The sequence below is a fragment of the Monomorium pharaonis genome, chromosome 6, assembly GCF_013373865.1.
Source record: "Monomorium pharaonis isolate MP-MQ-018 chromosome 6, ASM1337386v2, whole genome shotgun sequence".
In the NCBI taxonomy this organism is placed as follows: domain Eukaryota; kingdom Metazoa; phylum Arthropoda; class Insecta; order Hymenoptera; family Formicidae; genus Monomorium; species Monomorium pharaonis.
In genome coordinates this window covers 9,963,402-9,984,935 of record NC_050472.1, presented here as the reverse complement: position 1 = coordinate 9,984,935, position 21,534 = coordinate 9,963,402, and the positions used below count along the sequence as shown (strand labels likewise).

Sequence of the window (21,534 nt, the reverse complement as noted above, 5' to 3'; positions counted from 1 at the left end):
ATATATATAGTTTTTTTTTTTAGATTTGGATCTTAGTATGTGTTGTTTCATAAATGATAAGGGATTTTCCCATCTCGAAAATTTCAAGTGTCTCAAGCGCTTACATCTTGCAAATATAAAAAACATACAAACAGAAACTCTTTGCAGAATACTGCGAAGAAATCAACAGATGCGTGACTTAAATTTACGATCCACAGAAAGAAGTTTAAACATAGACCACGTTGCTGTAGAATTGAAAAATTCATGTTTAAATCTGGAAAAAATAAATTTATATGAATATGAATTATATGAAATTTATATGAATGAATACAGAATGCATAAGTTAACTCTATTCAGTATTGCTAAATTTATTTGACATATTTACAATTCTGTTCTGTATCCAAGTGTGATGGCAATACTGCAAATTACCACCAAGTGCTTCAGTGAGCTGTTCCGTCTCTATGAATTCGTGCAGCTCGGCGATGTTAGCTAAGAATATAACTCTGAACTTGAAATCCTCTCGGAATAATTTGTTCGGCATTTCCAAAATGGCATTTTGTAAAAATCCGACGGGTCGTAGAACGTAAGCGACGTGTATCAAACCAGGAACAAAATGCCTGGAAAGAAAAACATGGTGCCTCCGATAAAAACAATATCTTTCCCATTCATACTATATTTCTAAACAAATAAATCCTGGATTATTACGCAATACAATGAATTACAATTACAGAACACTTACAGAAATTTTTAGAAGCACTGTCTTCACTGAATTCCACTTATCGTTTCTCCGATCGATTATTAAATGAAACCCGAGATCTGCTTCTTGCAACCTAAGCAAAAAAATTTTAAATAATAAAAACAATTTTAATATAATTTAAATTAATCGTACAGATTGCACAAAAAGAGAAAATCGTGCCTAAAATAAATGTGTTAAATTAATCAACTGTATCCTTACGTTGGCATAGAGGTAAGATATAGCATAAGACGCTGATAGTCCAAATCAGTTAAGTTATGAAAATTGCCATTGTCTGGAAATGTGATTATGGGACATCCTTCTCGTGTTTTTCCTCCTAAAAGCTATCCGTTTATTACTGTGCGCATCTGGGACTCACTCGCTGAGACGACTAAAGGCTCCAGCAGACCAGCGCGATAATGCGATATCCAATGAGAGCTCTGCTTTTTCGAAAAAACAACTCTTATTGACGAAGCTGAAGCTGACAGCCAGACTTAGCAGCCAGGGCCGAATATGGTGCTGGGCCCCTAGGATTAAAAAATAATAAAATAAATTTAAAAAGTATTGCAAACAAATAATACATTCAAGGTAAGGTAAAACAAATGAAAATATAAAAAATTAATAATAATAACAATAAAATAACTTAAATAATTTACTAGAGTGACGGAATTAAATTTAAAAAAAAACAAAGCTAAACGCGTATCTGTAGAGATTTGAAAAGAATTACAAATATTTCAGAAAGGGAGTACGAAACAATGTCACCATTATTTGCCCGAGAACGGCTCTTATTGTTCATTAATAAAATTATAAACTTTTAGAAATAAATTAGCAGACTAGTTACTAGTATACATATATTTAATAAAGTAAATAATTTTCGCAGAGTTTAAACCGTACTTACGTATTAAAAAAGATTAAAAATTAAATTTAAATTTTATGTCAGTCAAATTGATGGTTTTTTTACCTTTTGTTTATTAAAATTATTAAGACATTACGTTGTATAAGAGATTAAATATCTATATATGTATAATATAACCTTATTAACAAAAGATATGCATTATAATAAAGTACGTAAAGTAAAATAAAGTAATTTTATATACTATATAAACTAAATAATTATAACTATTTAATATTTTTTTTAATATTTAATAAATCCAGTATAATTACTGGATTTAAATTAGTATGGAATTTTTGATTTGCTCTAATTAATGTGCACAGTAATTAGTTTTAAATTATGACGCGTGTCAATTGTATATGCCTGTCGCGCCAATTGACAGATGACAAACTCAACCTCTTCAAATAGTATAAGAGGTAATGTGTTAAGAGCACAAAGTAGTTGTGTAAGTATTCTATTTATTATAAAATAATTGTTTTTTAATTACACCTATAATAATGCTATTAATCTCCGATTCTTTTTAGTTATTCAACTTAACATTTTCTATTAAATATTATAATTAAATAAAATTGATAAGAATTATAATTAAAACAGCTTTGGTTTAAGAGAATTACTTTTTATACAATTCAAAAATTTGCAGATTTTATTTGGGCACAATAATTGATATTTGGAAAACAGTAATTGGTTTTAAATTCAGTAAGTAGAACACAGTATTTGGAACTTATGCACAGTAATTAGAGTACGGTAATTAAATTTGGTCACAGAAAAGTATCCAGTAATACGCACAAAAATATTTTTTTCTTTTAATCATATCGTATTCGTTTTCAATATTAGAATCTCAAAAAGTATTTATTTAATCTATAAAAGAACTATAATCTATAGAAGAAATTTCATTTTGACATAAACAAACATAAATATCAAACATGAGAAATCATTTTATTAACAGAAATTTCGACGATCGTGTTAAAAGAACACTGTAATTGATGCTTTTACCCTAGTACATTTAATTTAAAAAAATACCTGCTGTTTCATATATAAATTGTATTTCATATTTTTCCCATTGTGAATTTATGTTAGCACATGATTTAATCAAATTGATTAATTGTGCTAAATTTACATCAGGCCAAAACGTATACCTTTCATCATCCGTTAACCATTGCTTCGGTACCGTAACTAAGCCATCATTTAATAAAATAATATAAAATGCATTTTTTTGTTCTTTTTCTGAAAAATAAAGATAAAATTATACGCATATACTATTAATATTTTGTTCATTAAGTTATTTTACATAAAACTTACCAATAACATTTATAATTAATGACTATATTTCTGTAAGACTGATTAATATTTATAAAAAGCTGGTTGTAGAAAGCACTTCTGTGATCTTACTTAAAAAGGTCGCATCAAAAGGAACAATCTAGAATCAGTTTTTATTATGTTAATATATAAGTACGTTCATTTTACACAGTCTATTAATAATGTGTTAATCGTAACATTTATAATGTACATTAATTTGATTTAATTTTGTTTTCAAACATAAATAATTATTTAAGAAAAGGATGTATAATCTATCTTGGGTAGGTGCTAGAAAATAAGATGTAAATGTCGTAGTCAGGCAGAGAAAGTCAAGACAAAGAAAAATGTTTACATAAATAATACAAAAGAATATTGCTCTTACGTCTCTTTGTTTTATTCTTTTTTATTCTATATCCACAACTACGACATTCACTCTGCCATCAATTTTCTAGACGATCTTTATTACGTATTGTAATTTATATCAATCTTAAATAATTATTTAATGCAATAAATCTTATTTTACTTAAGGTACTTACCATTAAGATATTACTAACTTATGTTTTATTACACGTGAATTATTACACGTGATTACGTAGATACTATAAAAATGTAACAACGTTTATATTTTACTATAAAAACAGTAATCGATAGAGAAAGTGATACCACAGATTAATAGACAGATAGCCAAAGGTCCCGATTTAGGCGAGACCAGCACTTTTCACTGGTTTCAGCGCCATATCATGGTAGCGGCCAACACAGTAACTATTCTTAAGATAAAACAGGCCAAAAATGATATTATATCGATAAAAGCGCATCAGCGAAAGATTTTATTACCCTGCAGTTAGAATGTATAGTTGTGATGTCGAACTAATGAAAACAAAAATATTAAAATAAAGTGGAAATTTTAGTCAAATCGGCATTAAAATGGTATACAAATTTTTTAGGAATCTTCGACTTTGTTTCAATATAATTTCAACGTTGAATCAAATATTTAATTATTTCCAATTAAATACTTAAAAAAAATTTTTTTAATTACTTTAAATAATTTTGATTTGAGTACTCAATACGTACGTATTAGTTTACAATAAAATTAAAGCTAACTTTATACTAAAATAAGCATTTAAAGAATAATTATATGAAATTATATACGTACCACTTTTTTATTTTTACATATTGTTTATTTTTACATATTACTTTGGACGTTTATTTTCGACACAACTAACAGTTTAAAATACTAAAAAGCCTTTATTCAAAATCAGTTCATTCTTTGCATTCAAAAGACATTTATTCTCCATACCAAAGTATTTATGTGTTCAATTTTTAAGTATAATATATGTTGGAGAATACATAGAAAATAGAGTCGTGTACATTTTTTAAATTCGTGAACAGTTTTTCCACTTTTAATTTTTTTACGTACAACTTGTTTATGTACAATATTATTATTGTTTAATTTATTTATGGAAAATATTATCAGTCTCGTGCAGAATATTATAGTATAAGGTTTTTCCTTTATAAATCTTATTTCAATGATCAGTGCCTTTCTTCTTGATACCTTTTGTCGCGCTCCCGGAGTTTAAGTTGAAGCGGTAGCTAAATCGAACATCTAATTCGCCGTTTATATATCTCGAAATAATACTAAATAAGAAACATTTTGATACCAATAACAATGAAATACCTAATTTTTTAATAGCACTTTACTTTTGTTAGCTTATCGCTACCGGCGTTCAAATTGTAGCGGTGACTACATCGAACAAGCATCTAGTTTAATGTTTTTGTCTTAAAATAATATTGTATTATTTCTTATTTAATATTATATTGAGATATGTAAGCGATAAATTAGTTCTTTTTTTTTCATTTATTAATATTTTGTACTGGAATCGATCGCGTCAACTACTTCAAAGTGGCATTAAATACAAAGTTGGTGTAATAATTTAATTCTCAAAAGTATATTTTAAAATAATTTTTTATTATGTTTTATTAAAATGTTTTATTATGTTTTATTATGTTTTATTTATTTATTATATACACGTTCCCTTTATGTATATGTATATAAGATACTCTTCCTTGGCCACGATCTCTTCCTCGACCGCGTCCTCGACCGCGTCCTCGTCCACGTCCTCCTCCACGGCCTCTCCTTTGCTCATCTATATGGAATCTATCCATTCTGCGTTCAATATTTTGTATTCGAGGATCATGTTCGACAGCATATAAATTTCGTAAATGTTGCAATTCCTCGTAGATTTCTTGAAGATTTGGTACTGGTTGCTAATAACAGAAACAAAGTTTTTAAAAGTATAGAGATTTATGTAATCGATAACTGAATAGACAAAATTGATATTGTTTTATGTAAAATGTAAATATTCAATTTTTTGAGACTAGTCAATTGCATATCGTAAACTTTAACCTTTAACATTCGCACTTCATCAGAGTCTCATTACTTGACATCAAGTTTCATGAATAAAACCAATTGCATCTTAAAAAGGATGTTCAAAGATTATCCAGTAATTTTTTTAAGTTAAAACAATCTTCTTTATTACAGTAAGCATTTAAGTGATTCAGGTCTAATACTTGTGAACGTTAAGGATTAATATTGAAAAAATTATGTAATTTTTCTTGAATATTAGAAAAAATATTAGCTAAATAAAAATCAGAATATTTAAATAAAATAAAAAATAATAAAATAGAAAATATAGATTTCCATTATTAAAAAACCAGATTACACTTTATATAACCTACATATCCTTATCTAAGAATAAACTAATTTGTCTTTCTTTTCTTTTTTGAAATAAACAATTTTTATTTCACGCGCGCATTGATGTATACATCAAGTGTGCGTATGTGTACGCATGCATACATACATACATATACATATATGCATACATCCGAATATGCTTACATGTATAAAATTGTTATGTGTACTTTGTCTTTTTTTGATATATTATTTATTTTTTAAATAAAATATATATTTAATTATAAATATGTATATGACATTATGTATAGAGAATCATGTTTGTTACATGCTACTCAATATTGTATGTGTGTATGTATGTGTATGATTTTTTAAATATAAATTTTTTAATATGTTACCTCTATATTTTGCTGTGCCTGCACCGTGGCTGATCCTGCTGCCTGCTCAATGTTATGTACATTGCTTGAGAGTTTACTTTCTTTTAAAATTATTCTCGATTTTTTTACATTCTCTTGATTCTCCTGATTCTCCTGATTTTCTTGATTATCTTCATTGTTCTGATTATCCTTGCCCTGATCTATATTTGCAAGAAAATTTAGTTGTTTTTCTCGCCGTCTTTTTTTTGTTTTTTGACGTGATCGCCATAATTGACTTCTTTTTTTACTTGCTATAAAAGTTTTATGTATTTTTGTAATATATTTACTTTACACTTATAATTTTATAAACTAAAAAAGTATAAAGATATTTTAAAATTAACCTTTTTTATCCATATTAGCGGTCTGGCCTCTCTTCATCTTGATGTGCACCGTGTGACTGCCAAGAACCAAATGCCACAATTTTTCTGCTGATCCTTTCCTCCACTTTTCTATGATAATGTTTTGTCAAATCGCGGAAACCGGTTAACGTATGGCGAAAGCTTTGTTCTTTGCCGCAAAGAGATTTCGAGTCGTCGCGTCGTCGCGCCGCCGCGCCGCTATGACGCGCCGCCGCGACACTTTGTAATGCCGCCTTCTGATATTTTTTTTCTTTACGCACATAGAAAGCACTCATATACAATCATACACGTGAACTCATACATACATATTGTTGCGCTCGTTAGATCGGTCAGCTGTCCTGGCCGATCAATATATTGATTTTTGAGAAGAGCGTTATAGCTGTCATGAGCTTGACAGCGCAAATAAACAAGGAGTTTAATCTCGGTCTCGTTCTAAGTCGGATGTTTCTGTAAAACGCTAATGTTTATAATTAATAAAATCTATTAAATTACTTAAAATGTAGTGTTTCTTATTTACGTCTGTGACCGCGCTCAACAATATGAACTTACATACAAAAAATAGATAAAGATAAAAAATAGACAGAGGTAGAAATAGAGAGAAGGAGGAAGGAGGAAGAAAGAGAAGAAAATTAAAAAATTTATCAATTAAAAATATTTATGTACAATATTACTAATTTTATTGATTACGTGATTTACAATTGTAGATTTTATATTATTTAGCGTACTCTCTAAATTTCTTAACGTGAAAAATCACTCAAAAAATTGGAGTGGCAATATTTTTGTTCTAAGAAATTTAGAGAGTAAAATGTTTTAAAAATAGAAATTAAATCTTAATTAATATATTAATAGAAACATTTTGTACGTATATTTTTCTACGTGCGTATAAAGTTACATTATAAATAGTGCAGTTCACGTCATTATTGCGCGACTAACATTTGAAGGATATATTTTATTAAGATATATATATGAAATGTATAATTATTATTTATATTTATTATCTATTTATAAAATTATTTTTACTGCAAAGATAAATAAATAAAAAATTACATATTATTACTACGTATTATTCTTTGCACTTTTAAATTTGTTTTAAAAGTTTATTATTATTAAACTTCATTAACAAAAAAGTTTATAAGTAGCATAAAAATGTATCCTTAAATTAAAATGTTTATTAAAATATAATGTTTATGTTTGAAACTATTCCACAAATATAAATTTTAGATATCCTTCATTTGTTATCAATGCACAATATGTAACTTTATTTTATAATCTTTTATTAATTATTTGCATAACACATACAGCAGTTCACGCAATAGCGCGACTTATATCTGAAGCATACCCCGATTGTCGTTTTAAAATACATAAATAATAGTTTATTTTAATTTACAAAATAATTAAATTTCTATAGTAATATACAAATCTTCAGATATAATCAATGCTTATTATGCAAGTATTTTTTATAATAATTTAAATTACATAGTATAAATAGCAGTTCACGACTTTACGCGCGACTAATGTCTGAAAGATAAAAATTGTTAAATAATATAGTTAAAAAATTTTTAAATTATCAATTAAAAAATAATATTAGAAACTGTAATAAAAATTTTAACAATACTTTCAAACATTATCAATGCTTACTATGTAATTTTATTCACAACATTTATGAATTTACATTTATATTTGCTGTAGAATGTTTCTAATTACTTATTTGTTTCTATTTTTTTTTGTAATTGTAATATGTGGCTTTTCTTTATAATTGATTGCTTTTTTCATTGCTTTCATTTTAATTTTACATGTGTTTTATATTTTTAAGTTTTTGACTTTTTGTCTTTATTTTTCTATTTGTTCCTTCTCTTCGTTTATTGTTATTTTCTTTTGTAATTGCATATATTTTGACTCTTAACATAAAATCCAACATTTCGATTCTATGTGAGTAACATTCGTTGTTCTGATTGAACCAATCTTTACTAATACGTTGGACATGTTCTATGCAATTTTCAAGAAGCTTTTTCTTTATATTTTTTAAATGCCAATACTTCTTGTAATATAAATTTAATGCTTCAAGTTGAAGAGCAATAATATTTAAAAATGTCTCCGTTGGCCTTGATAGCCATTCAACTTCAGGTTCATCTTCGTCTTCGTGTTTATATTCACGTAACTGAATATAGATTTCACTATCGTTTAATCCTTCCATCGGTGTTTTCAAATTTGTCTCACGGCAATTTTCGCATTTAGTATTTTCGTAACCGTGGCGAGCAACATATCCTGCGAAATATGCAATAGCGTTTTCTTCATACGTTCCTGAATTATTCTTGTCGATCATATTTATTATGTTATCGGAATAGTTTTGTTCTGAATATTTAGTAAAGTCGTCAAAAGCTGTCACAATGATCAAGATTATCATCGTCGTCATCCATTTCTATTGGAAAAGCAAGTTTATCTTGTAATGAAATATTATTAGCTTCCATTTCATTATTAATTACCGATGTACCTTCCGTTAAAGAAGATGTTTCTGGACAAATTGTGTTGCCCCTATCGCTCACTTGCTAAAATATGGCGTAAGGTTAATCGTACCATCCTCGCGGTAGGATTGCGATTGAATCCTCCGCGTCCTCTAATTTTTCCGAATGTATGTTCCACGGAATCCTGATTACACAATGCAGTGGCGAGCTTGAAGTCTGGATAGAATTGTTTGATGGAACGATACGTTGATAAAACTGCTTGCACAGTCATAATCATTCCATCAAAGCACGGAGGTCTTGACATCTTATTGGGAGAAGTACTCCATTTTGAACACCATTCAATGAAAGATGTTAATAATTCTTCAACTATTATGTTATTTTCTGATAGTGGTCCTTTTTCTCCTTTCCAATCACTAAAATGATATACGTTCATAGCATCTATTATTTTATTCATTTTATTAACAAACTCTACAGATGCTTTCCATGAAGTACTTTTTAATACGTTACTTTGGCCTGCTGTTGATATTGATGCAGCAAATCTTGCACTTAACATTTGAAAAGCCTTTTTTACATTCATGGCTTCAAAATTGTTAGGATAAAAGTGTGCGTAGGTAATGTGGCCCAATAAATTAGAAGTACTTAATTTTCTGTCAAATTCCCACGTTGCAAATAAGTCGTAAAAAGACATAATTATTTCTCCGTTTATATAAATATACTTATGCGATCTTAATTGACTAATCAATCGCTTGATAAGATGTGGCCAATCGAAAGAAGCAATATAAGTTTCATTGTTTAATGAAAAAAATGGCTCATGTGGTGAAATATTCCAATTACTAAAAGCTTTCCTGTTTGGTCCACCTTGATCGCATGTAATCAATTTTACATTTGCCCCTACATGTTTTAATTTTTCCAAACATATTTCGGTAAGTTGCACAATCTCCTTATGTGATGAATTTTTTCCTGTTAAAAAGTATGCTACTATTTGGCGCCAAGGATTTTCTGCGTTAATACTATCAAGACAAAATAGTAAAATATTTTCCGCTGATTCATTGCTTCGTCCTAAAGGTCCGAGATCTATTAATCCTTCAATAAGATCATATTTTCGACTATATTCTTCAAATTTTTTTATCGACATCTCATCAAATTTTAAACAACAAACTGTCTGAGAAGGTGGTAGTTTAGACAAATTTTCTTGAATTTTGGAAAATATTTCCTCGCAGAATCCTGGTCGAATTTCTGTTTCAGAAATCCAATTTCTTACAGAAGATACTGATGGGAGATTTAATCCAGCCTTTCTCATCCGTGAATATCCACTTGCCGAATAATAAAACATTTGTTTCGCAAGATTTTTTTCTTCTTTTGTGTATTCTGACCTTCCTTTGTGTAGTTGAAGTTTTATCATTGTTCTTGCAAGAGCCTTTGTACACTTCTTTCCATCCAAAAATTTATTAATACTATGTTTGCAAACATTTTTTCTTTTTTGAATTTCAGAATTACGACGTTGCAACATAGCAGTGATAACTTTTTGTTTTTTTCTTTTTTGCTCAAGAAGTTTTTTTAATTTCAAATTCTCTTTTTTTAATTTTTCGATTTCATCGATTTCATCATATATTTGTTGATAGGTTAACTTTTTTTGCATTTTTTCTTTTCGTTTTTCTTGCATATTTGTTTTTATTTCCACTTCTTCTTGAAAGTAATTATCAACAAATAATGGACATTGATTTTCTTTATTGAGCCATTCCTCGTCGTCCAATAAATTAGTTCCAAAATTGCAAAAAAGTTCTTTCCCAGAAGGATAACATTTTTTATTTGTTATTGTTATTGCGACTTCATTGCTTCTGGTAGTTTCTGCAATGTCTACTTGAAAGTCGGTGTGATCGATTTCCATCGGAGTGCAATCTCGATTATCTAATTGTGAATAGTCAATAACATTGTCCTGTATACTTTCTTCAATAATTCTAGCTCCTTCTGCAATACTGTTATTATTATCTTCAACGCAAATGACAGATAAATTTTCATTATTCGTTGAGATCCATGGTATGGGATTTTTTCTAAGATGTAACCTCGTAGGATTAATAAAATCTTCTTTATTAAAATGATTCGCGCATAATCCTGCTTTCTGAATTGATGTCGAGGACCATTTGAGCAACTTTTCATTACCTGTTTTAATATAAATTTATTTAAACATTACTGAATGTACAACTTAGTGTACACTGAAAAAAACATTTCGCATTTACAATCACATTGTGTAAATAACTTTAAGGAGATCATAGGCAATCGTAAATTATGACAAAAAAAGCTGTTTATAAATAAACAATTTATAAATAAAAAAAGAAAGATGTGTCCTTTTAATTAATTTATTTTATAATATCATAAAAATAAATAGAAATAATATATAAATGGATGTAATGCATTCATCAATTTTTCACTATATTTTTTTAGTTTTGCCCTGAGTATCGATTATATTTCATGAAAAATTTCATTGTGCTGATTAGTTAATTTCTGAAAATTTTCTAATATTTTTCTGTATCTTATTGAATAAACAACTTTACAATTAATGAGATTTTTGTGATTAAAGTGAGATTAAATATGACACATTGTTCGATAATAACTTAATTGTTCGATTAAATAAATTTTTTTACTTATCTCACAATCAGTCAAAATTATTCGATTTATATCATGTTTGATGTCATTTTAATTGCAAAAATGTGATTAATCCATCAAAATTATTTTTAAATCAATAAAATGCGAAGTAATAGTTTTAGTTTATATTAAATTCAATTTTTATATTTTATAAATAACGGAGCTCTTAAAAAATCTTTGATGCTAAAAGAACGAGTAAGAAGCAAGCAAGATAACCAACATTAAAGAGTCGTTCGCGAGGCTCACTTTATCTCCAGTCTTTCGCATCATATTTCCTTTTATCACAAAAAATGAAATTTTTACATTTAACATTTTATCTGTCCGAAAATAATTTTAATGGATTGATAAGATTTTTACGATTAAAGAGTAACACCAATCATGATATAAATCGGTTAATTATTTATTAGATTAATTATTAAAATATATTAATTATTATTGTTATTTTTGGTATTTTATAGATTTTTTACTTACCGCAATTTCTTATCCAAATGTCAAATCTTTTATCAGTCTTTTGCGGAAAACGAAACAATTTACAATTATCTGATTTCACATTATTACAATTTTTATATACACATCTGTCGAATACCGTAATGTTTCTTACACTATCACTATCCATTTTGATTCACGAAAAATATCTTAATAAAAACAAACCTCCCCTCCCCTGCCGCGAGCAGAAAAATGTAGAGAAATCTCTACGAATTTCTTCTAATCTCGTGACTTTTCTCACAGTGAACTCACAACACTTGTAACTTTACGTTCTAAATTAAAAGACTTTCCAGTAACTGCAAAAAATCGCAAGATACTGAAAATCACTAAAGCCTAGCACCACTGAGACAGTCGATGTGATTACACGCCGATGAACGCACGTGTATGAGCAAGCACTCGTTGAGCGGCAGAGCGAAAACAAACGAAAACAATGAGATTTCCGTGTTTTATTTGTTAGCGGAGTTAATTCCCGCTTTCAACCATCTTATTCAAATCTATTCTAATCTTTAGGAACATTTATTGTACAACTATTTATATGTATTTAGAATATCTCGAACATACATTGATCATTTATAATTAAATGGATTTGTTGAATTGCATCATTTAGTTAAATTATAATTATATTTAAAAAACGAATGTTTTCTTCATCTTTTGTACAGGATGTTTAAAAATGCTATCATATTCTTTTTACGGCAGATTTTTTAGAATTTTTTAAAATAAAAATTCTAATACAAAATAAAGGCAAAAACGAGGCGTAAAAAATGTTCGACTAGAGACAAAATTAATATTCGATAACTAATTTTTTTTCGCAAATTTATATCCATAAAATAAATTACTAATTTGTAAGTGCTGTATTAGAACAATCTTGTATTAGATTTTTTAAAGGGCAATGTTGCTTTCAAAACTAAATGTATGTACAAATTTTTTAAGATCTTAACATATTTTCCAGTGCTCTGAATTTTGATCGCAAAGATGTTGATCCAGTTAACGTGGAATGACCTATATATATATTATATATGATCAATAAATAAACAATTCCTTTATAATTTTTTATTTATTTACAAATTTGTTATTGCTGGCATACAACATATTAAGTTAATAAAAATATTAATAAAAATATTTTATATATTAATATAAAAATGTAAATTATATAAAAATAACAATAAACGTTTTTTATTTGTAACTTTTATTCATATAAATTTTTACAGAATAGTATAAAAAATATTTATTATTATAATATATATATAATAACATTTGTTTATAAAATTTTTATTGTAAAACATTAATATTAACAATATAATTACATTTTTATCATATATAATTCGCCTGACTCGCTATTATCATCTCCATATATTACACGTTATGTACAACGTATATTATACATATAAATCAGAAAAAATGAAAATATTTGTTAACAACTGGCTATTAAAGACCAAGAGGACAAAGTCTGTTGAGTTTAGCACGGATTCGAACTAGGGGCAAACTCAGTTTAGCTCGGACTCGAACCAGGGACAAAGTCTGTGGCGGAGTTTAGCATGGATTCGAATTAGGGGCAAACTCAGTTTAGCCCGGACTCAAACCAGGGGCAAAGTCTGTCGGTAAGGGGCAAACTCTAAAGCACCAAAATGGTGGCACGCCTAAACCGGGACCTTTGGCTATCTGTCTATTAATCTGTGCTTATCTGTAGATTGAAAGTGGTCACTAAGGGTGCGGTCCCATGAAGCGGATTATGCGGAAGCGGAACGAGCGGATCACCAATCACAGGACCGTTTCGACGGAATCTTTGAAAGAGTTCTATCAGAATTATCTCGCGATTGGTGATCCGCTCGTTCCGCTTCCGCATAATCCGCTTCATGGGACCGCACCCTAAGGGTGCGTTCCGTTTCACGCATGAAGCGCATGGAAAACTTGAAGATCGTTCCGTTTCACTCCATGCGCAATTCATGCGCGCATGGGAATGGTCTCCCGCGCCCCACCACACAGCGCATGAGAACGCATGAACTGCCTCAGCTCTCGAGGTGAGGCAGCTCATGCGATGTCTATGCGCGACAGCCATTTTGGTTTTGCGCATAGAGAAACGGAACGGACTCATGCGCTCATGCGATGCGTTGTCGTCTCATGCGGTCTATGCGTGAAACGGAACGCACCCCGAGATCGCTCGGGTTCCTCGCGAGTAAGGGTACGTTCCGTTTCACGCATGATACGCATGATGCATCGTTTATCCTTGTTGTTTGTCAAACGTTAAACAAGGATGAACAATGCATTATGCGCATCATGCGTTGAAACGGAACGCAGCCTAAGAAAAAGAGGAAGAGAGAGAGGAGTGAGCGAAGAAAAGAAGGAAGGAAAAAAGAGAAAAAAACGAAGCGGGGGGAGAAACGCGAGAGTACAGAAACTACAGAAGTGCGTGGACGGTTGACTTCAACGATGTTGCGTCTACGGCGCGGTGCTATGAGAGCGCGGCCAGTTTCGTTTAAGGCTATCGCACATGAATTTCCGTAAGCATAAGCATAAGACGTAAACATAAGCTTAAGAACCAATAGGAAATAGCTATAGATCTGAACACCTCAGTAACATTAGAAATAGCTGTAAACTTAAACATAACATAAATTCCAATCTGTTGAAATTTTTACTTACGAAGAATTGATATATGTGTATATGTACATGAGTGATTGCTACTAAAAAGTTGTGGCACATCTTTATTCTTTATGTTCATTGCATTGAGATGTGTATACATCATACATATATATCTGAATTTATATAATAATTTGATATTTAATAATATTAAAGTACGTATATTTATATGTAATTTGAGTGATTGCGTAAACATTTTTTTATTATAATACGGATCTGTATTGCACAAAAGTATAAATCTAATTATTAATGATAATTATTTAGAATACGGGTTCCACCTCGAATATCGATAAATTTATGTTCATTCGACGCGTTTTGACACGAAACGAAAGAATCTGGCAAAAAATGTGGCAGTCTGCTTCGTGAAACAAAATATTAATCGTTAAAGTTGATGACTTGACAGGTTATAAAATCTGTCATAAAGTTATAACTAAAACTTTAGTTATAACTGTTTGTAGTTTTGGTTAAAACAGAATATATTTTCTGCTTTAACCAAGTATAAATATAAAAAGTATTTATACTTTTATTAGTACAATATATTTTGGTTAAAGCAAAGAATAATACTATGCATTGAACTGTTTGTGCTTTTGGATGAATTTATTTTGTCAGTATGACAGGTTTCATGACCTGTCAAGTGTCAAGTCGTCAACTTTAACGATTAATATCTCGTTTCACAAGGCAGACTGCCACATTTTTTTGCCACATTCTTTCATTTCTTGTCAAAACGCGTCGACTGAGCATAATTTAATCGATATTAGAAGTGAAGTCTGTATTCTAAATAATTACCTTAATTATTGTATACGTTCCTTTAGATTTTTATTATCTGCTTTACTATGATTTACTACTGGGAGGATTAGCACAATTTTTGAAGAGACGACAAAGATATTCTCTTCTTTCTACAAAGCCTTTTAAAAATTACAAAATAATAAGATTTTACAAGCGTTAAGAATTCCAATTTTAGTAATACTTTTATTATTTATAAAAGCACACATACATATACACACGCGCGTGCATACACATACACACTTATATACATATGCATGCGTTATAAAATACATATTATATATTATATAACAATCTATATGTATTTTTTCATTTTTTTAAACTATTGTTATAGTTCCTTATCAGTATCTGCGAGTAAAAATGGCTATGAAACATGGATATGCGAAAACATTTTCAAATATTAACGATGAAGTTAACATTGCGTTACAAAATGAAAGTAACGAGTATATCGATGTCATATTCAATCCAGGAGACTCCTTACTAATCGATTTAGTACGAAGTTATCCTCATCTACATATATGACAAATCATCATCCAATTTCAAAGATTCAATAATGAAAGAAAATTCATGGAATGAAATTGGAAAAGTAATGAATTGTCCACTTAAGTAGAACTTTTTAAATAAAATTAATTTAATTGTTTTAAATATTTTAATTTTAAATATTATATTATTGATGATTTTAAAAATATTTTTAGCTACTGAATGCAAAATTCGATGAGTTAGATTAAGAGAAAAATTCTCAAAAGAAAGAAGAGAAATTGAAGTTGAAAGTAGAAGTGGAAGTGGAGTATCCCATTGGAAAAGTTTTCCACTGTACGAAAATATAAAATTTTTGAATAGGCATGTAAAACGAAGAAAGTATGTATTATAAAAAAATTGTAAGCTATAATTTTGAGCTTAACTTTTATTGTAATCTATTATTAATTTTTCTATTATTACAGGACTATTACAAATATTTCACGAAATATAAGAGAAAATAAAGAAAATGTTCCTTCAAAATCGTCAACTTTGCTTAATTGGGAAAGGAATTTTGAAGAAAATTCGCCTCATTCTTCTGTGTTACATTTGAGTCCAACATCATCAAGCAATCTGTCTCAATCTTCTACATTACATTTGAGTTCAACATCATCAAACAATCTGCCCCAATCTTCTGTATTACAACATTTGAGTCCGACATCATCAAACATTCTGCCTAAATCTTCTGTATTACAACATTTGAGTCCGACATCATCAAACATTCTGCCTCAGTCTTCTACATTACAACATTTAATGAGTCCTACATCACCAAGTATGCAGCAAAAATGTTATACACCAGTACAGAAAAATCACCTTACATCTAAGAAACGTAGATCAGAATCAGACGATATAGAAAAATCACTTTTGTCACTATCCAATACAATTACAGATAAAATACAAAACTATGATAAAGATATTAAATCAGATATAAAAAAAGATGAAAAGGAGAATTCAGAAGATAAATTTTTAGATCTAATAGCTGCAGAAATAAAAAAACTTCTGGAAAATGAACGTAAAAAAAAGAAAAAGAACATAATTAATATTTTGTGGAATTAAAAAGGTATATAAGTAAAATTTTATGTTATAAATTACGCATTATATTTTTAAATATAACAAAATGTATTTCTTTTACAGGTGATCTATTTTCTAAAAAAACCTAGTCTTATGTATCCAACAGTTTTTTGGATGCATGCTATATAGGTAGGCATTACAAAACAACATTAATACAAATATAATTTTTTTTAATGAATACAAATTAAGTTTATTTTCTAATGTGATATAATGATAATGCAATGTGATAATTTGTTTTATGATTAAATAAGTTTGTTTTTATTATTTAATATGACATAATTATAAGAGGCGAGAATCTTTTTTATAAGTACAAATAAAGTTTGTTTTTATTATTTAATATGATATAATGATAAGAGGCGAGAATTTTTTTTATAAGTACAAATAAAGTTTGTTTTTATTATTTAATATGATATAATGATAAGAGGCGAGAATTTTTTTTATGAATTCAAATAAGTTTTATGAATACAAAGTTTGTTTTTATTGTTCACTATAATGATATAATTATTATATAAAAATAAAATGTCAAAACAAAAAATAATTATAATTATTTTTTAAAAATATTGATAATTTATTTGACAACGTTGTTTTATTTAATTCTAATAAAAAGAAGTGAGGGAGAGAGAGAATAAAGTTTTTAAACATTAATTTTATATTAATATTAAAAACTTGTTCTTTTAAAATATGTCGCTGTTTTGTCCTTTTCTTACATATTCATATTGCCAAGGAATTTCTCCTTCTGGAGTTAGAAAATAATCTGCAAGTTTCTCTCGTACTTGATAGGCTTCAATTGTAGCTCGACGAGCATTACATGGCGGAATGTTTTGAATTTGTGCATTGTCAGCTCTCCAAGCACCGTTTGTTATGATTCCATCAATTTCATTATCAATAAAATTTGGAGGACAATAAACTCTGTTTGTTGCGGGTTGCTGTTCTTCGAAACTTTTTAAAAAATTATGCAAACACTGTGCTTAAGATTATTTTATCAATAGTATTAGGCTGCATACATATTGGTTTTTGTAATACTCTCCAACGAGATATCAGAATTCCAAATGCGTTTTCTATTGTTCTTCGTGCACGCGATAATCTATAATTAAAAATCTTTTTTTTTCATCTTAATTTCTTCCCGGAAAAGGTCTCATAAAATTTCTTGATAATGGAAATGCTTCGTCTCCAATAAAAAAATATTTAGTTAATTTATCACTTCCTGGTAGTTTGACTTTCCCTTTTGGCACATTCAATTTTTCTTCTTTAAGAGATTTTCCAAATTCTGATTCAGAAAATATACTTGCATCATTTTGACTACCATACGATCCAACATCAACTAAGGTAAATTTATAATTGTGATCGCAAACAGCCATTAATACTACACTAAATGTTTTTTTATAATTATAGTATAAACTACCAGATTGTAAAGGAGCTCGAATAATGCAATGTTTGCCATCAACTGAACCAAGACAATTTGGAAAATTCCAATTATCAAGAAATCCTGTACTTATTTTTTTATATTCAGTTTCAGATGGCGGCTGCACAAAACGAGGTAATAATACATTTACAATAGTTTCAGTAATTTCTTTTATAATAGCATATGCTGTTGATTCTCCAATACGATATGCTAGTGCTATCGATAGTATATGATCTCCTGTTGCTAGGTATCTGAAATTATATGAATATATAATATATGTATACATATAATTCTTATTTTCATTAAAAATAAATTATTTATAGTTATAACTATTATAACAAATTGGAAGTTATTATTTTGTATTTTATTTATAAAAATACGTACAAAAATTATATCTACTACACTGTATTGTACTGTACTGTAATTACTAACATTTTATTAAAATATTACATATTTTATAATGTCAACAACAGTTTAATGTGCTTAAAGTATAATTTAAAAAAATGTAACATTTTAATAACTATAGTAGTAACATTAATATGATATAATAAACGATAAATATACTTTGAATCTAAATATATATATTATTTTAGTATTTTTGGATTTTTAAAAATAAATGTTTGAAGTTATAACAATACCTTATTTTGAGTTATTTACAAAAATATATAGATTTATAATAACATACCTAAGTGTTACAGACAAACGTAATTCAGGTGGTAAAGCTCTCCAATGATGTTTCTGAAGTTTTGGAGATATTTCTAATAACATGTAAAATGTATCTACTGTCATTTTAGTGTAGCGGAAAAACATTATACTGTCATCTTTTAGTTCTTGAAATAATGCAAGATAATCTCCTCGTTGAATTCTATTTTCATTGATAGGTCTCACCCAAAATCTTCTTTTACGTCGGTTTCTCTTCCATGCAATGCATAATGCACACCATCAAATAATTGTTAAAAAAAATTTAGTATCTTTCCAAATGTCTATCTCTATAAATAAATTTGTTTATTTTAATGTTATATAATTATTTACATAATATAATTTTAATATTATAACTTTTTTTATTTAACGTGCCGTCGATTTAACGTAGGTTCACCTTTGGTGATTCGGGACTGTTCGCGATTCTATTGCTCATATCGGGCTCGAGCCGCTACGATCAGCTGTTTTCTGACACGCGAGAGACGCGTGTCTTGAGCACGCTCGAGCCAGCGTTTCCCGGGTGCGACACGTGAAACGCTGTCTCCTAATCGAATTTTGGCCAATGGGCTTGGAACGCGATCCCGCCGGTTCGTCGGATTTTCGTGTAAGCGTTCGCCCGCAAGTCAGTTGTGCGCTTGTGCCTCCATCGAGCACCCGCATACTCAAAGTATTCTTCTTATTCTCGCGAACAGTAGACCGTACTGTTTCGCTGTACATTCGTGCATCTATCTCTGTCAATCGGACGCCGTGCTGTGTGCATTGCGTACGAACCGCTTCCGATTCGAACTAATTATTTGTGATAATTCAAGATTTGTCATTCATAGTGTTGGTAACGCGCGTGATAGCGGTGGATCGCGGTCGCGACACCCTCTTGCGATCCGCGTCATCTTCTTAATACGCGCTCAAGATCTCTGCTCCGGAAGGGTGTGCATATTACACTCGGCAAGATTTCCGTCGCGTCGATCTATCGCATTTACGGGGGTTCAAGATCTCCGTTCGTTCGGCGCCCCGCTATCTCGTTCTATCCAAGTGCATGCGCCCATGTAAATTTTTAATGAATTAAAGGAATAGTGCAAGGTATATTTGTCTTTAATGGTGTGATTTCCCTGCTCAATATCCTCCCGCACTTCCATCTCGCGACGCTCAGCGCTGGGCGAGTCCGGCGTCATATGTTCTGTGCGTGATCAGTACAAGTGAGGGTGCGGTCCCATGGAGCGGATTATGCGGAAGCGGAACGAGCGGATCACCAATCACAGGATCGTTTCGACGGAATCTTTAAAAGAGTTCTATCAGAATTAGAGATACTATAACAGAGATTCGCCAATGTGCCATCTTGGGGTAAAACCGGATATCGGATATGACGTTTTTGATGTCGGTTTACTCTGTTTTCTTTTGACAGGTGACAGGTGACAGGTTAGATCGGCTAGGCTTTCTCTGTCAGTTATATCTATCTTTCTCTCTCATACTTCCGGTTTTACCCCAAGCGACGGGAGCCAATCAGAAATCGTTAACGCATTGGCGAATCTCTGTTATAGTATCTCTAATCAGAATGATCTCGCGATTGGTGATCCGCTCGTTCCGCTTCCGCATAATCCGCTTCATGGGACCGCACCCTGAGTAGTCACGCGCCGACATAGTGTTTTGGTCCTTCTAGCCGGATTCGCAGATCGAGTGCCGGGACTCTGCGATTTATTATCACTCATCTATACCACGCGCTCCATAAATCATGACTGATTTACTATCAAAGCAAGTGTGCTCTTGCAGCGTTCAATCGAGCGCGCTCTCGATAACTTTAATAAGGTGGGTCGAGTCAACCTTACCCCAGCGAAGATTCGGAGTCGGCTCGCATCACTCCAAGATAACTGGGGCCAATTTCAAGAGGGACATGTGCGGTTGCTCCAGGCCGTGCCGGAAAGGGATCAAGCTGCGATAGACTACTTTAAAGACGGATGCTTCGAGGCGACGGAAGACGTCTACCAGACCACGAAGGATGTCCTCACTGACTGCCTGGAAGCGTTGGAGCCTGTTGCGAGCCCAAACCCGTCCTTTCACTCTACTTGCGTACACGCTGATGCGTCGAGGCTTACGAGCTCTCGTATGCCACCTATTCGTTTGCCTCCGTTCAGCGGGAGTTACTCCGACTGGGAGAACTTTCGCGATCGGTTTTCCGTGCTCGTTATTCAAAATAATTCACTCAGCGATTTTGCGCGCATGCATTATCTTGCGTCTTCGATGTCGGGTCCCGCACTCAACTGTATTTCTGACATTAAAGTTACCGCGGACAATTTTCAAGTGGCATGGGCGGCACTTACGAATCGTTTTGATAATAAACAGCGATTAATGCAAAATCATTTTACTACATTATTCGGGTTGTCGACCCTGCAACGGGAATCCGGAGCTGAATTACAGGCCTTAGTTGACAAGGTTCAGATCACCGTTTCGTCTTTGCGTCTTTTAGATCGAACTCCCAGCGA

General features: G+C 30.5%; 3 protein-coding genes and 1 long non-coding RNA gene across 4 annotated transcripts; 1 reads left to right on the top strand and 3 right to left on the bottom strand.

The window, feature by feature from the left end:
• Positions 1-10: 10 nt before the first annotated feature.
• LOC118645983 lies at positions 11-3,609 on the bottom strand. The gene is made up of 7 exons (XR_004963614.1): positions 3,437-3,609; positions 2,904-3,021; positions 2,625-2,828; positions 935-1,239; positions 719-809; positions 365-596; positions 11-253 (listed from the first exon to the last, which is right to left on the bottom strand). It is a non-coding gene; the product is annotated as an uncharacterized LOC118645983 (long non-coding RNA).
• Positions 3,610-4,430: 821 nt separating this feature from the next.
• LOC118646137 (la-related protein 1B-like) lies at positions 4,431-6,383 on the bottom strand. The gene is made up of 4 exons (XM_036288445.1): positions 6,347-6,383; positions 5,988-6,166; positions 4,959-5,165; positions 4,431-4,490 (listed from the first exon to the last, which is right to left on the bottom strand). The coding sequence occupies exons 1-4, from the start codon at positions 6,381-6,383 to the stop codon at positions 4,431-4,433; spliced, it is 483 nt and encodes a 160-aa protein (XP_036144338.1).
• Positions 6,384-15,732: 9,349 nt separating this feature from the next.
• On the top strand, positions 15,733-17,048 carry LOC118646136. Its single transcript, XM_036288443.1, has 4 exons — positions 15,733-15,808; positions 16,092-16,230; positions 16,314-16,900; positions 17,023-17,048. The coding sequence occupies exons 1-4, from the start codon at positions 15,733-15,735 to the stop codon at positions 17,046-17,048; spliced, it is 828 nt and encodes a 275-aa protein (XP_036144336.1).
• A 510-nt stretch (positions 17,049-17,558) lies between these two features.
• On the bottom strand, positions 17,559-19,496 carry LOC118646135. The gene is made up of 3 exons (XM_036288442.1): positions 19,458-19,496; positions 19,047-19,303; positions 17,559-18,612 (listed from the first exon to the last, which is right to left on the bottom strand). The coding sequence occupies exons 1-3, from the start codon at positions 19,494-19,496 to the stop codon at positions 18,072-18,074; spliced, it is 837 nt and encodes a 278-aa protein (XP_036144335.1). The 3' UTR covers positions 17,559-18,071.
• Between the last annotated feature and the right edge of the window lie 2,038 nt (positions 19,497-21,534).

Bases quoted from the DNA above. Each gene is read 5' to 3' on its own strand.
- LOC118646137 (XM_036288445.1), bottom strand. From the start codon at position 6,383: ATGAAGAGAGGCCAGACCGCTAATATGGATAAAAAAG. The intron at 6,167-6,346 runs GTTAATTTTAAA...TTGCAAATATAG, and splicing joins CGCTAATATGGATAAAAAAG to ATCAGGGCAAGGATAATCAG. The intron at 5,166-5,987 runs GTAACATATTAA...TTCTGTTATTAG, and splicing joins AGGCACAGCAAAATATAGAG to CAACCAGTACCAAATCTTCA.
- LOC118646136 (XM_036288443.1), top strand. From the start codon at position 15,733: ATGGCTATGAAACATGGATATGCGAAAACATTTTCAAATATTAACGAT. The intron at 16,231-16,313 runs GTATGTATTATA...CTATTATTACAG, and splicing joins AGGCATGTAAAACGAAGAAA to GACTATTACAAATATTTCAC. The intron at 16,901-17,022 runs GTAAAAAAAAGA...TTTCTTTTACAG, and splicing joins AAAACTTCTGGAAAATGAAC to GTGATCTATTTTCTAAAAAA.
- LOC118646135 (XM_036288442.1), bottom strand. From the start codon at position 19,496: ATGAGCAATAGAATCGCGAACAGTCCCGAATCACCAAAG. The intron at 19,304-19,457 runs GTGAACCTACGT...ACAATTATTTGA, and splicing joins ACAGTCCCGAATCACCAAAG to TGGTGTGCATTATGCATTGC. The intron at 18,613-19,046 runs GTATGTTATTAT...ATATAATTTCAG, and splicing joins CGTTTGTCTGTAACACTTAG to ATACCTAGCAACAGGAGATC.